The sequence below is a fragment of the Hypomesus nipponensis genome, chromosome 2, assembly GCF_054491055.1.
Source record: "Hypomesus nipponensis isolate SF chromosome 2, ASM5449105v1, whole genome shotgun sequence".
NCBI classification, from domain to species: domain Eukaryota; kingdom Metazoa; phylum Chordata; class Actinopteri; order Osmeriformes; family Osmeridae; genus Hypomesus; species Hypomesus nipponensis.
In genome coordinates, this window is record NC_140362.1 from 11,056,886 (window position 1) to 11,071,557 (window position 14,672).

Here is a 14,672-nt window from a genome sequence, read left to right on the forward strand (position 1 = left end):
ACTACTGAACACACATTAATTATAGACTTCTATGGTATTATCTCCACTGGTATTTACTTAAAAACACAAGGTGAAAGTAACATGTTGACATCCAATTCACAACAAATTTGTAAACCTATGACAGATACATATAGTCCCTGAGCAATTAACAAACAATAAATTGTATGATAACCAACCAGAATTGTACAGTCACAGAGGAAGAATCCCAGCCAGAATGATTGCATGTTGGTCTTTCATGACATTCCAGCATGAGCCATCTAGTGTCCAGACCCCTAGTTCCCATCCTTCTTCCTTCTTTTTCTCAAATGGATAACAATAGCCCTATGTTGGGCAGGAATGTTTCTGGCTGCCAAGTCCCCACATTATCCCCCAAACCCTCCAGCCCCCCCCCAGTCCACCTTCTTCACCTCCCTTTACCCTTCCTGGACATGGAAACCAAGTGATAAAAGAAATGGTGTGGGCATTTAACTGTGTGAATGTGTGTGCAAAAGATGTGTAGAGGTGGCACAGCACAAACGCTCCACCAACATGGTAATATCAAGGGACTTTGATGAAAGCTCAAATCCTTACATGTTCGAATAATCTTTGAAACAGCTGCTTTGTCTCCATACACCAGTTTTAAAACCATGTCTGTTGACCGTAATGGTTAGTTGTTATAAAATATCCGGGGTAAGCCTTACAATACACACCAGTTTGATGTGCTGTATAAACACACGTGTATGTTTTATTGCTGGGCGTGGAGTGGTTTCAGAGAGTGTAAGGGCAAACCGTTTGCCTTGCTCCAGTTTGGCTCATCTGAGCTACAGATTCACAAAATTCAGGCATTCACAATACAACTTTTGTTTTTATTTCGTAGTCTACTGGCAACATATGCCATCTAAATTGTCACCATGTTGTGTGATGAGAAAGCCACGGTATTGATTTCTTTAGGCAATTTGTCATTTTGCAGTAGCGACGACGGTAAAGATGTCATCCTATCCAGTTAGGGATATTTTCTTAATCTTGTTTTGTGTGCAGTTTCAGAATGAGTGTTATATGCATTATGGTGCTTATTTCATGGTTGAGTGGTTAAAATTAATAGACTGCATTGATAATGCTATCAAAGATAATGTACAGTCGCAAACACGTATACAACAACCAAACAACCGGATAAGGTTATTACCACATTTTATTTTGTTACAAATGACCACAAATTAACAAATATCATGTGAATAGCAGAAATAAATACAGGTTTTCAAAACAACACAGGGGTTTAAAACACATTGGATAAAAAGACATGCACAACATAATGAAATAAAAATGTACAAAATAAATAATAAATCATCAAAATACCTTGAGTTTAACCAACTTTAAAATGTGACAGCTACTTAGCGTCACTGTTCTAAAAGATCCTAAAACAGAGAGGGTCTTTAAAAGAAATGCAAATTAGTTTCGCATCTCAACTGACTTGGCAGATGTTTCCGGGGAGACGAGAAGTTTCAGTCGATGTTCGCGGTGCGAAAACATGTTGAAAAACTGTCAGACGGCTTCCCTTGTCTCACTTCTTTGAGGCCTTCTCCACAACCCAGTCAATGACCTACGTGAACACAAAAAACGATTCCTGCTTATTAGGGGTTAGTGTAGGCATTTCTGTCTTGTTCATTCATTTGACTTTTCCTTTGTTGTAGTAAAAAAATAATAATACTGAGATCAATTGCTGGTTGTGGCACCTGTTTGGCATTGCTGCGCGCAGCTTTTTTCATTTCTTCGTGGAGACCTCGGGAGGTTTTCAGATCCTGGAAGAGTAGGACAGACACGTGACTTCCTCATAACTGAGCTAAACGGGCGAGTTTCACATTGTGTCTGTGTACGTGCACAGTGCAAATGAGGCGGAAAAGTACAGAGGGAACGAGAGCCAGACATCTACTCTGAGTTTGCAGGCTAAAGAAAGGTTCAGTAAGGATGTCTCTTGATAAAACAAGCCTGTAGGGTAAGAGACAGGAGAGTGGAAGTACTGTTAAAGGAAGGTAAAGCTACAGGTTAGAGAGAGAGAGAGAGAAAAAAAAAGGACAGCAGTGTAGCCATCACTCTGTTTCCATTGGACAGTTTCAATGTAGCTTTATGCCCCCCCTTACCCATGCCCTCAAAACAGGGAACGTCTCTAAAGGGGGTGAGTGAGACTGACCTTCAGATAAAATTTGGAGATTTCAAACAGCCTCTGACTGCAGGCGCTGAAGTGCTCATGCTGGCCTGTGATCCCGTGCTGGTACAGTGTCTTCGCCACAACCTCTCTCAGCATCTTTAACAACAAACAGGAAATAACTTAATTTAAAAAAAACCTCTGTGTGTGGGGGGTTGGTCCTTTTTGTTTGGAAAATAACTAGTAGATAATTCTGATTTCTCAACTGGGCTTTATATTTTTGTAGTTCTAGTTGATAGGAACTGTTTGCAAACCAAGGTCATTCTGCTTGATACCGAGCAGCTGGCTTGTAACAGTCTGTGTGTCTGTGTTAACCAGTGTGGTGTGGTGATAGTCTAGTGTGGTAATCTCCTTCACATTTTCCCATCAAGAACAAGCAAAAGTGCTATCCTGTCCCCAGGAGCATCTAGAAACAGCATGAGAAATGAGGGGGAGGGTTACCCTGATGTGTTTCTGAGAGCGGGACTCCTTGCTGGTCTGGTCCTCCGCTCCTCCCTGGGGAGGCTGGCGGGCCTGCCGGGGGCATGGCGGCCCCGGGGGAGGGTCGGGGAGGGGGGCCCGTCTCGAAGCAGGGGAGGAAGAGGACGAGGAGGAGGACTGGGTCCTGATTGGCTGCTGCCTCAGAGCCCGGACGGTGGGGTGCGTGTTGCTGCTGCTGCTGCCCTGAGAGCCCGGACACTCGCTGCTCTCCGACTTGACCAGCCTGCACGCAACACACACGTTCACACAGGCTGGTGTTAGCCAGTTAGTGCGAGTTAGTCTCTGTGTGTGCGTGTGTGTCTGTGTGTGACAGTAAGAGAGTAAGAGAGAGAGATAGAGAGAATGAGAGTGAAAGACAGACAGACAGACAGACAGAAAAAGAGAGTATGTGTGCTTCACAGGCAGAAGTCTGGAAAAACAGAGACACTGCTGTTGTGTTATTTCTGATTTCATTCCCTTGAGACATGCAAAACGATCTCAAGTTTGACTTCCCCGACACACTTCTCTGAAGGAGGATGTGTCCTGCTACAATGCTGGTGATACGTCCTGCGTATCCTTCTAGATAAACCTGACTGACCCGGAATAATCACCTGAACCATCTACAAGCAGCAGCTGACTTGGAACTGCTGCTGACTAAGGATACTGGGCTGACAACAAATACAGAGAAGCTTAAGACCGTTAGGTACTGTGGAGTCACTTAAGTGTCTGTCAGACCAGGCAAAAAAAAAACATTCTTGATTATTGAATTCTCCCTTAAAAGAGTGCTTGATTGACGGGTATTACACATATCTAAAGTAAGCCTAATCCCACACTGGGAATCAAAACCTATTACCAATAAACCAACGATACACAGACACGTAGCTGTTAAACTCCAGATCTTTCTAACCAAGTCTGCATGTGAGGAAGTGTATATATCAAGCACACCCTACGAACGCCGACAGCCTATTGGCCACGAGTGTGGGTTTGCGACCTTTTGCGCGGGTAACCAGCAGGGTCTGTGTCCCAGGACCGGCGCTTGAGGCGGGACACGTCTGCGTTCTGCAGCAGCAGCGACTCCCCGTCCGGGACGCTGCCCGGCTCTGACAGCACGGCAGGCGATGGGGCGGGGCTGAGGGCGAAGGCGAGCGGGCAGGGCTCCCTGGTGCAGGTGGTCTGGGTCTCGTAGCGAATCAGGCGCGATTGTAGCTTGACCATGAGCCAGTCGCGTTCCAGTGCCTTGTGTTTGTCCAGACAGAACCTGGAAGCGGGGAGAAACACAAAATGGCTGTTGAAATGGAAGAGAGCGTTTGGATGGAGGGCCAGGGCACGCCTGTACGGGTCTGCACCGGGGGGGGGGGGGGGGGGGGGGGAGGTGGACCTACTCTATGCCGTGGTAGTGGGAGCTGGCTGCATTGCTGAATGATAGCTGGGTCACCTTCCCTGGGGTCAAGTGTGGAGACAGCTGGAAGGCATTTCCCCTGGAGACAACAACAAACAATTCAAAAGACATAAACCCATGTTTGCACACAGACACAAACTTAACTTTGACATTGCCAACTGTCTACAAAATGGACAAATGTACGTGTGATTTAACATTTTCTGGCAGCTCAGAGCTGCTAAACCCCTAAAACTGGAGACAGAAATCATTAGCTCTGAGTGCCTTGCTCCACTTGCAATCTAGAAACACAAAACACCCTTAGTTGTAGCTCTCAGAATGTAATAAATCGTACACAAACTCTTTACTTTGTCTCTTACATAACTAAACAAGCGCATGAAATCCAAACGACTGCATGTCTGAGTGTCTAATTCACGCTCACAGCACAGCTCCCTGTGAAGAAAAATGGAGGCCTTTATCTGAGGGGATAGTGACAGATGAATGGCCCGCTTGCAGCCCTTTCAAAACTGCTAAGGCACATCAGGTTCTCTCCCTTTCATCCTTTCAATCAGTGATCAACCTGACTTCCCAGCTTTCAAAGTGGCTGGACACAAAGTATACCAATTATTACATTTTAGATAAAGGATCGACCTGTAGGATATGTTTCTGCACACTAGGGTACAGGTATTCCCTGTCGATACGTGCTAGGTATTAAGTGGTGTTTGTGATAAGACGTATTTGTAAGGCATCTCTCTGCTGTTTGGAAGGAATGTGTGTGTACCAGTTCGAGAATCGATGTGAGTCAGTGTGTACTAAATATGGAGTCGCATACAGGTAGAGTGTAAACTAAAACTCTGCAGCTATGAAGCTGGTCTGTAGTGTGTATACTAGCTAGTGTGTACCCCTGTCCTCTGAGGAGTTGTAGAGGCTGCAGTTCTCCGGTGGGCAGCCCGTCGGGGGTGAAGTGTCGGAGCAGCTCCCTGGCGTCCAGCGTGGCTGAGGCGACCCTGGGGCTGTCTTTAGGACCCAGCAGACTGTCGGAGGAGCCAGGCCCCGACAGCAGACCAAATCTGATAGACACACACACGCACGCACACAGAGTTAAACCATTAGATTCATTGGCACACAGAAACGTTTGGTTTGACAGTTGACATGATAGCATCTGCTAACTTTGTTTATACAGTGCTAAACCCATGCTCTAGCAGAGAGCTGTGTTTGGGTGTGTTTGTGTGTGAGAGAGTGTGTGTGTGTGTGTGTGTGTGTGTGTGAAAACCCTCTCTGTAAACATGTAAGCCTCCTGAAAGTGGAATGACGACGTGAGAGACTGACCTTCTCTTTTGGCGCCGACTTTGCAGGTTCTCAAGGTTCTTCAGAACGCTCCTCTCTGGCCAATCGGATGACTTGGAGCGCTGCCTTGACTCTGCCCGAGCACACAGATTGCTGGCTAAACAGAGGCATTGAGATCTGGAGCTAGGTCTAACAGCCAATCAACTCATTTGTAGTGGATTTGAGCAAAACTGTTAAACAGTGTTTAAAAATAAAACGTTAAAAGCATTTAAACAGTTAAAGTGGTCAGGAAGAGGTGTAATTATGTGTTTACATTCCTATACACATACTGGGTGCGGTCTTTCCATACACGTGCCATTATCCAACCCTGCCTGCATGCATGTTTGTGACAGCAGAAAAAAATGTATGATTACCGGAAGCCTTGGTGGCTGTGGTGGAGGGGTTGACTTGATTCTGCTGCTCCTCCGGCAGACAGGGGGCAGCGGAGGGCGGCCCGGGCTGGTGGATCTGCAGGTACTGCTCCCGGGCCAGGCTCAGCAGAGCCTTCAGGTCGTTGACAGGCACGGTGCCTGGAGTCTGGGAGCCAGCCAACCTGCGGCCTGAACACACAAGCAGAACAGGTATACAGTGCTGGCGGTTCATGTTGACGTGTGTGTGGTCTTGTTTAACCACCCTTGCGGGGACCAAATGTCCTCACAAGTATAGTGAAACATGAATAACTTGACCTTGTGGGGCCTTTTTGCTGGGCCCTATAACTTCAAATGCTTTTTTAATGGGGTTTAAGAGTTAGGGTTAGAATTACATTAAAGGTTTGGTTAGGGATAGTGGTTGGCAATAACACAATTCTGAATGGGAGTGAATGGTCAAGCCCCACTAAGATAGAAAAACAAACTTGAGTGTGTGTGTGTGTGTAAGGTGTGGTGGACTCACGCAGGCATTCCTTCAGGACGAGTGTCTGCATCTTCATCACGCTTCTCTCCCTCTGAAGCAGCTGGTCTCCGGTCAGCCGCGGCAGGGGGCGGAGCCAGTCAGCAACCTCACCTGCTGGGGGGAGAGGGGGAGGAGTTAGGGACAGCAGAGACTCTGGCCTTCTGGGTAACTGTCAAGATAACACCGACTACCTCTTATCCGATCTAATTATTTTAGTCACTGATAACATTATTTCAAGTCATAATACTGTTCTGTCGTCATTACTGACATAAGTATGTCCAAAACATCTACTATCTAGGCTATCTATATTAATTATCTATATAAGACACATAACAGCAAACAGGGAGAAGACCTAGGAGAAATGTTTCTAAGGGAAGTATTACATTGAAGAAAGTGTCTCTTCTGTAGCTATTTTCCATAAAGAGACACTGTCCCATCTTAGATGAAGACCTTGAAGGGCACTGGAGTTTCTGCTCCGATTACACAAGCACACATCCGTATCCCTGCATGTTCACGCAGGCACACACACACACGCGCACACACACACAATTCACCATCTGAAGACAGCGGGAGGTGACATTACAGAGAGTGAGGGAAAGAGAGAGAGGTGTTACAGCACAGTGCTTTGCCTTCCCCTGTGTGTCTCTCTCTCTCTCCAGGATTAAGGCTGCCTTTTCTAACAGGCCTTTGCCATTCATCTGAGCAACCAGGGGGTGAAGAGTCAGAGGAGCTACTGCACTGAGACCGTCTTACAACTCCAGCACCAGAAGGAGAAAGAACACTGTGTTGAGCAACGGAGGAGAAGCTGGCTACAGACATCAGTAGAAGTCTATACCCTCAAGCCCTCCCTGCCTCCCCTCTCCATCCCTCCAGCCATCCCTCTGAGGAGAAAGTGCAGAGCCCTGCTTGGTAAATCAGCCCAACAAAGGCAGGCCTCTGAGCCATGCCTGTCCCACGGTGCTGTAGATCAGCCCGACAGCAGACACCGACGGAAGACCTAGACCTCTGCGGTCCGTTACTGGTCAGGCCATAAGTCGTTTGAGTCATTCAGTCAACTACGTGATTTACAGCTGTGGAGGGGTTGGGAGGGGGTGAGAAAGGGGGGGAGGGGGGAGGCTTTCTGAGGAATTCTCTTTCTTTTTGAATTCTCTAGGAAAAATCTCTTTCCTTCCTGTCCTCCTTGAAATTATCTTTGATCGGACCCTAACTGGGTAGGTGAAACCCAGTGCTCTGCACAGTTGTTCCTCATCCGGCCAGGTCAGATGAGGAATTTCCCTGTGCTAGGCAGCAACAAAGGAAAGTGGTATGATAACAGTATTCAAACAGGGCCCAGGATGCTACAGCTGGCTAGGGTGGAGTTTCAAACCTCTTTGTAACCCTTTCTGCAAATAAATTATTCCTGGTTAGAAGTTACTACTGTACATACAGTTCTTGAGTTTTCATCTAAGTCCGTTGTGTTGTCAGCCTCTCACCTGAAGACGACAGAGACTTCTCTCTCAATAGGCCATGGATTGTCGCCATGGCAGCAGCTCCATTGATCTGATTTGCCGAATGTATCATGCGGGCCCTGCAGGCCCCGGCCTCTGACCCCTGAACCAACAGGAAGTAGTGAGCGGTCTCCCCCTTCACCTCGACGTCAGGAACTGCGGTAAAAGATAATTGGTCTAGAATCTTCTATTTGTATAATTAGAGCATTCATCTAGGGTCTCAGAAAAAGACAGGCCTGGTCTATTGATAACCTATATACTAAATTAATACAGAATTCACATTTGTCAATTGTAGTTTTCTTTAGCTTCATTTGTTGAGTGTGGACTCGGCTCTGTCTCAGACAGGTCCAGAGGAGATTAAACACAGACCACCTACCAGGCAGAGTCTTGGGACCCTGGGCCACAAACTCCTTCCACCTCAGAGAGCTGAGCTGGCTGAATGGAGGCTGGACCATGCTGCTGACCACACAGGACAGAGAGAACAGCGCCCCCACCTGGATACACACACATTCACACACAATAGAATGGGACCATCTGAATTTGAAAACTGCACCTTATACAGGCTTTACTGTGAATGACTGAAGTTTTAATAGAATGATGAGAGGGCCACTCTACCTTTCCACTTAAGGGTCTGAGCTGGTCCAGAAGCAGTTTAGCTTTGACCGACTTGCTGGAAAGTCCCCTGGTGTTATGAGTTAAGGAGCTGAGACGTAAGACAGTGCCCTAGCACAAAGTGGAGACACATCCGTCCATAAAGACCAGCTAGAGGACAGCTGTTGAGAGGTCCTGTTGATAATGTTCAGCCAAGTCATGACACAAGTAGCAAATCATTACCCAGCAAACTGGGTTCAACGTCCCCAAAAGTTGGTTCAAGGTTATGTCTGCTCTGTAAATAAGTGACTGTCTGTGTTTGAGACTAAAGTATCTATTGAGTGTTTCTGTATGGAGACCAACACTGGTGGATAATAACATAAAAAAGGTTTACATAGTACCACACTTCCTCAACCTTGAAGGCACATTGAGGGTACAAGAAGAGAGAAGAGGAGGAATGGAGATGGTGGTGGGAAGGATACAGTTCAAACTCAGTGCTGGAACGCAAGAAGCCGGGGAGGTCAGACAAGGTCACTATCTGGACCAGGTCTAGGACAGGCCGGTAGTACTGGTACACCTAAAAGGAGGTACACAGAGAGAGAGAGTGAGCATAAACTTTCCCATGTGACCGATGCAGAACTCCAATAATCTACAGGATGGATTTCCCTACTGGAAATGTGTTCTTTCATAAAACGGGATGCCTCAGTGTCACAGGGGTTGAGTGACAGTGGTAAAACTGCTGTTGGCATGTTTTGTATTTTTATTGACCCTCCGCTTCCCAACAGTGTCAGCTTTGTTCAGCCACTGTGTCAGGTATTAACAGGCTGTGCGTTCGTCTGTGTGTGTGTATGTGTGTGTGTGTGTGTGTTCGAGAGAGAGCGGAGCGAGGTTTAATAAGTCGCTGGCATGGCTTTTACCCAATCAGCTCAATGTTCCCTTTCCCAGAGGTCGGGATAAGCCCCAAAACCGATTTCCCAAACTAAAGCGAGGAACTGTTCACAGGTCACTGTGAAGAGATTGAAATTCATCGATCCAAAGACTGTTACCTCTAACACTTTAACTTTCTGAAAAACAACAAATACTTTTCTTTTCAAACCCTTTCAACTAATCTTCCCAAACAGATCTACTATTAACCAGACATGCAGGTTGACCTTGTTATTTCAAGGTTTTATGTAAGGTGAAACCCAGTTCTCTTTTGTTGCGATTTTTTTTGGGGGGGTTGTGATAGTCTGTGGTGGTTCTGTTCATTATCAGACTAGTGTTAAGCTCAAGGTGGGGCGCTGTCCTAATATCACAAGCTGATGATAGAAGCCCTTACAGCATCCACTCAAACCAACCCGCAAGTTGAAATGAAAGACAACATTTCATGAAAAATGTCACAGCTAACCCTCAGAACCCAAACATTTTCACTTGGGTGTTCCCCTTCATTAAACTGGTCCTCTTCACATTACTGAACTTTCTCACCATACCACCATGGATTCCAGAGTACTAACAGTGCAGATTTCCCCCTCTCTTACTCGGTTACAGTCGCTGTCAGGTGGAAGCATGGAGAGGAGCAGATGGCTGCCGTTGCGTCAGCTAAACCATAACCACAGCGACCCTGAATAACATCTCACTACAATTACAGACTCCACAGCAGCGCTTAGCATCATATAACCATGGCTGGAAACACAGCTTCGCTAACGACGCCAATCAGGAGGGAATGAATCACAAAGTGTGTGTGTGTTGTATTTGTGTGTATGTGGGGGCCTTAAATGTCTCAAGGGCAAGTCATATACGGTTTTATCCATCTTGAGACTGCAAGCTTGTGCACGTGTGAGTTAAGGCTGCTCGATGATGGCAAAAATTAGAATCACAGTTATTTTGGTCAATAATCAGGCATCAGGATTATGATCCTATTTACTCAACAACATTGGATACATCATGCATTTATGGAACTTCTTTTTTATCTTTACTGTGGATTTTTGAAATATGATTCAACAGAAATGTAATTTTTAAATAGATGTGAAACACTTTTTAAAATTTTATAAATCCAGAAGAAATTACGAAAGCTGATCTCCTGTCTTAAGAGTCTCAGGGAATCCTGATAAGGATGGAGGCCAAGCTGATACTCAGCTTCAGTTTGCCAGCTAGAGGAATAAAAGGAGAAGATCCGACAGAGCACAGCTTTCTTTAAGGGAGGGTAGAACTCATTTTATATTGGTGTTTGTTTGAACACCTTCACCTTGAAAGGCACCAGTAGTCAGTACTGCTGCACTCCCCATTGACAAACATTTGTAGTCACGACAACCGATACCAAAGAGCTGGGGGTGTAACATGCACATAGCAAACCTGGACGACAGTGAGTTTGGGCTTTTAGAGAAGAGAATGTGCACTGCTGTAAAGGAAAGAGGTGCACTGGATTGATAACACAAGACAAAACGAGAGCATCGCTGAAACAAAATGCGGCACAACAATTGTTTTCTCTCGATAATTTTGTTTTCATCATTGTTGGAAGCCAAACTCGTAATTGAAGATCAATTTCAATCAATCGCCCACCCCTAGTGTGAATGCATGTGATTAATCGTTTTTGCAAAAACTCATTAGAACAACATTTCGCACTCTCCCTTTACTGATGACATCTAGGGTGTGAAGTGAAGCAGGTTGCCTAGAGTTTAATCAAAGCGGCCTCGAGTCTTCAGCGGTAATAGACTTCTCATCCGTTTGTGCGCATTGAATTCTGAACAGGATATTTCAGGCCTTGATGCAACTGTTTTTTAAACGCCTGCCAAGCGAACCATCAACACCTAAAAAGATACACACCCACGTGACCACACACACACACACAAGGGGGTAGAGTTTCATTAGGAAGCTCGTTACCTCTGGGTAGAGTTTGAGGTCTGTGTTGTCCTGGGCTTCAGGGTCAGAGGTCATAAGGCTGCTCCAGGCCTGTCCGTTTCCACATCTTAGAGAGAAGCCCTGGAACCTTAGCTCTGCGACACCCTGACAGACACACACAGAAAGATTACACATTTATCTACCCTTTTCACATTAAAAGAGAACAAAACTGACGAACTGGAGAGGGGTGGCCAGGTAGGAAACAGCATGTCTGTAGCAAGCAAGCAAGTTACATGTTTTTTTTTTTACATTTGCATTGTAAATCAGCCAAGGTCTGCAGCAATATTAGATGGATAGAATGTGGGTTAGCAGCAGTCTTTCGAGCAGTGATTATAATCCTTCCTATACAGCAGGGTGTCTCTTGTCAGGCACTCCTGTACACCCATGGGAGTCGGTTTTTAGTTCCAGGGGATTCACACAGTGAGTCATTTAACAAGTATGGTCTGTCTACCTTCTGAAAGGATGCAACTAAAAATGTAGTTTTGATTATCGTCATGTTTTGCCCCTAACAAACATGATGTAACTATCCGGCTACTAGGAAGGGGAAATTATTCACAGCACGTATATCGGTATACATCAGGTGTTCTCTCGCCGTCAGTCTACATCTTCCAAAAGAGTGATCAATCAAAGCTGAGTCATCAGAGAGGAGGGGTCCAGGCCAGGGCTAGGCCAGGCCACAGGACTGACAGCTGGTTCCCAGGCCCTGCAGGGCTCAGCTGAGGCCTGGTGAGCTGGGGATGGAGACCCAGGGAGATGGCCTGACCATTCAAGGTCAGATTTTTGGATTAGGAATCTGTTTACACACTCACACTACAGTACTGATCATTAGCTTAGTTAAGACATCCCAACATCTCTTCTAAGTTTCCGCTAAGAATATATGAAAATTATGCACCCCCTGGTGGTATTGATACATAATTACACCACGGTTGAGAAATACTGTAGTTTGGAACTATAATTATAGGCTACAATCGTTAGAGTGACGTTTTCACGGTGTACCGATATTACCTTCTTCTCTCTGATGAGAAGCCCTCCTCTCCAAAGCTCATTCTCATCAATGCAGGTCTCTACAGCACTGGGGTCCATTAGGCTGGCAGACAGGTATGAAGCTGATTTCTGCCAACTAGGGAAATAAGGTTTCAACATTATGTTTAGCATTCAGTGTTGAGAACGGTTGAGATCTACAAACGAAAGGCAGTTATTACTGCCAAAATCTTACGACACATTTTGAGAAAAATCTGGTGTAATCAGGTACAATTATATATAATTATAAAGCTTCTAAAATTCATAGCTTAACATCCAAGTCACTCACAACTATTGTACAACTTTAATGAAAGCAAGACAGGAAATGCCTGCATTAGAATGTGACTTTTTTTAGCAATCATAAAATCCAGTACACCATTGTGGAGTTGAGATAAAAATTATTATTATCATACAAAACCAGTGTTTCCCACACACAGACTAATTTGTGGCGGTGCGCCACAGAATCAACACCGGCCGCCACATATTGCGTTTTGTTACAATTTTCTTTTAGGCTAAAACACGCAGTGTATACGTTCAGTTGCATTTCCTCTCTGTCACTCACGCGTCTTTCTGACATACACACACACTCTCAACTTCAGCACATGTTAGCAGCGATGCATACCGTTCTAGTAAGACAGACCTTCAGCTTCAGTACTGTAGCTAAAGGTCTAGGAAAGTTGAGCCAACTTTTCACTAGGTACCTACAAACATGTCTTAAATCTGCTAGACAAGTGGGATCCCCTTCGTTCTTTTGGTGAGAACCCCCCCGGTCCAACATTAACCCCCCCCCACCCCCCCCACCCCCGCCACAAATAGCTTTCTAATCTGTGGGAAACACTGAAAACACACAGCACTATTTGCTCAGTTAGAAAGGCACCCTTACCCGACAGTGTGTTCCGTCACTATGGTCACCTTGCCAGAGTGCCAGGTCTGCATCTGTTTGAGAGCGCCCATCACAGGGAGGACGTCTCTCAGGCCAGGAGGCTCCTCATCCACCTGGAGGAGGATCACATCCAGCAGGGCCTTGCCTGGGGACGGCACACAAGGGCACAGTTGAACACATTTCATGTTGGTCTATGTCAAATGTTTGTGTGGCAGTCTTTGTGGTTGTCCTTCTGAATGCATGTCTGTTTTTAAAGTCTACAGTCTAGTTGTATTTGTCGAGAGAGATGTTGTGCGTGCCTGGAGGTGGAAGTTTGTCGGATAGCAGGTGTAGTCCCTCTGCGGCTTCTTCATACAGCCTAATGGAGCAGACAAAGTTGTCATGTTCGAATCGAGAGAATTATGAGGGGGGGGGTTGTAAATGAATAAAATAGGTGATATTCTGTTCATCAAAGCAATCTTGCTCCACAACTGAAGCCCCAACGGATACTTAGTCTAACTTCAAGGTATTCTGAGTCATTGATGATGTTCTTGTTATATCTGTGCTGCATGACCGCTATGCAGGTGACCTAGCATGCATGACCAGACAGTCATGCAGTGAGCAGTTGCATCTCACTCTGTCAGAGGTGGCATGTCCGCCTGGTTGCTCGGCTCCTCCTGGTCTGCTAAGGCACTTAGACACGCCTCCAAGGCAGAGGGACTCTCCTCCTCACTGTCACTCTTCTGCAGTCCTGGCCCAAGCTCTTCCCACTCCACACTGCAGTACTAGAGATAAGAAACAGGAAGAAAACAAGATGAAATTCCTAAAAGGTGGAATAGTGTAATTATACTGATCACCACAACTTGAGGCAGCACCTCAGCATCATCTTACCTGAGATGTTCCTTGGCATACCTGAATGCCAAAGTACCACTTCTGACCTGCTGGAACTCCACTGAGAGAGCATGCTGCAGAGACAAGATCCGGGTGAGCTGCGTATCTTCAATACATTCTGTCAACTATATTTTAATGAGCTCAAATGACCTTACCTGGAATAGGAGAAACCTTCCTTTTTGAATGACGACTTGAGATGTCACCAAGTTTATTATATATCTGCCTGGCAACGTCCAAAGCTAGATAAAAATAAAGGACAATTTTGACAACTCTTGGTTAACTTCATCGTAATGCTCTTCAAATTCAATATGAACACAAATGGTTTAGTATCTAAACGGGTCTAGGGTTGCGCAGTCAAGTAGTACATTCCTGCTACAGCAGACCACGTAATCTGTGCCAGATACTGCTTTGTCTGTATGCAGATATTTGCTAAAAGCCTCGCTTGCATATTGCTACCACGGCAGTAGATCGGGGTGACTTACGTCTAAAACCATCCGAGCATGTATTGTCCTCTTGGTTAAAAGACACAACCAGCACGTACCGGTCCATCTCGTCAAATCATTGGTTTTCTGGTAACCTAAAAATATTATTTGCGCGCTCTAGCTGACTTACTACCTTGTCTAGTTAGCAAGCTATCCTGTTAAATTTCCCCGCTCTGTAAAGAGGAAGTGAGCGACTACCAAATATTGTGAAATTCCGTCGTAGTGTCATGGA

General features: G+C 45.6%; 1 protein-coding gene across 3 annotated transcripts; it reads right to left on the reverse strand.

Annotated features, from left to right (window-relative positions):
• Positions 1–1,150: 1,150 nt before the first annotated feature.
• On the reverse strand, positions 1,151–14,621 carry mtbp (MDM2 binding protein). 3 transcript variants are annotated; one of them, XM_084705600.1, is made up of 22 exons: positions 14,441–14,621; positions 14,114–14,197; positions 13,959–14,032; positions 13,704–13,852; positions 13,388–13,446; positions 13,089–13,233; positions 12,191–12,305; positions 11,168–11,290; positions 8,791–8,885; positions 8,333–8,399; positions 8,094–8,211; positions 7,703–7,873; positions 6,231–6,341; positions 5,714–5,899; positions 5,343–5,457; positions 4,916–5,083; positions 4,021–4,116; positions 3,630–3,896; positions 2,621–2,882; positions 2,165–2,278; positions 1,710–1,775; positions 1,151–1,576 (listed from the first exon to the last, which is right to left on the reverse strand). In XM_084705600.1, the coding sequence occupies exons 1-22, from the start codon at positions 14,505–14,507 to the stop codon at positions 1,538–1,540; spliced, it is 2,691 nt and encodes an 896-aa protein (XP_084561726.1). In that variant the 5' UTR covers positions 14,508–14,621; the 3' UTR covers positions 1,151–1,537. The 3 variants fall into 3 exon arrangements, with proteins under 3 accessions (XP_084561726.1, XP_084561734.1, XP_084561717.1); XM_084705608.1 differs by having other exon boundaries at positions 5,343–5,433; positions 6,231–6,344; XM_084705591.1 differs by having other exon boundaries at positions 6,231–6,344.
• Positions 14,622–14,672: the final 51 nt, after the last annotated feature.

What these genes read in the sequence shown, in the direction of transcription:
- mtbp (XM_084705591.1), bottom strand. Translation starts at nt 14,507, where the DNA reads ATGGACCGGTACGTGCTGGTTGTGTCTTTTAACCAAGAGGACAATACA. An exon ending in CAACTCCTCAGAGGACAGGG is followed by an intron (nt 4,117 to 4,915) that starts GTACACACTAGC and finishes TGTTGTCTCCAG; the next exon opens with GGGAAATGCCTTCCAGCTGT. An exon ending in CGCGCAGCAATGCCAAACAG is followed by an intron (nt 1,577 to 1,709) that starts GTGCCACAACCA and finishes GTGTTCACGTAG; the next exon opens with GTCATTGACTGGGTTGTGGA.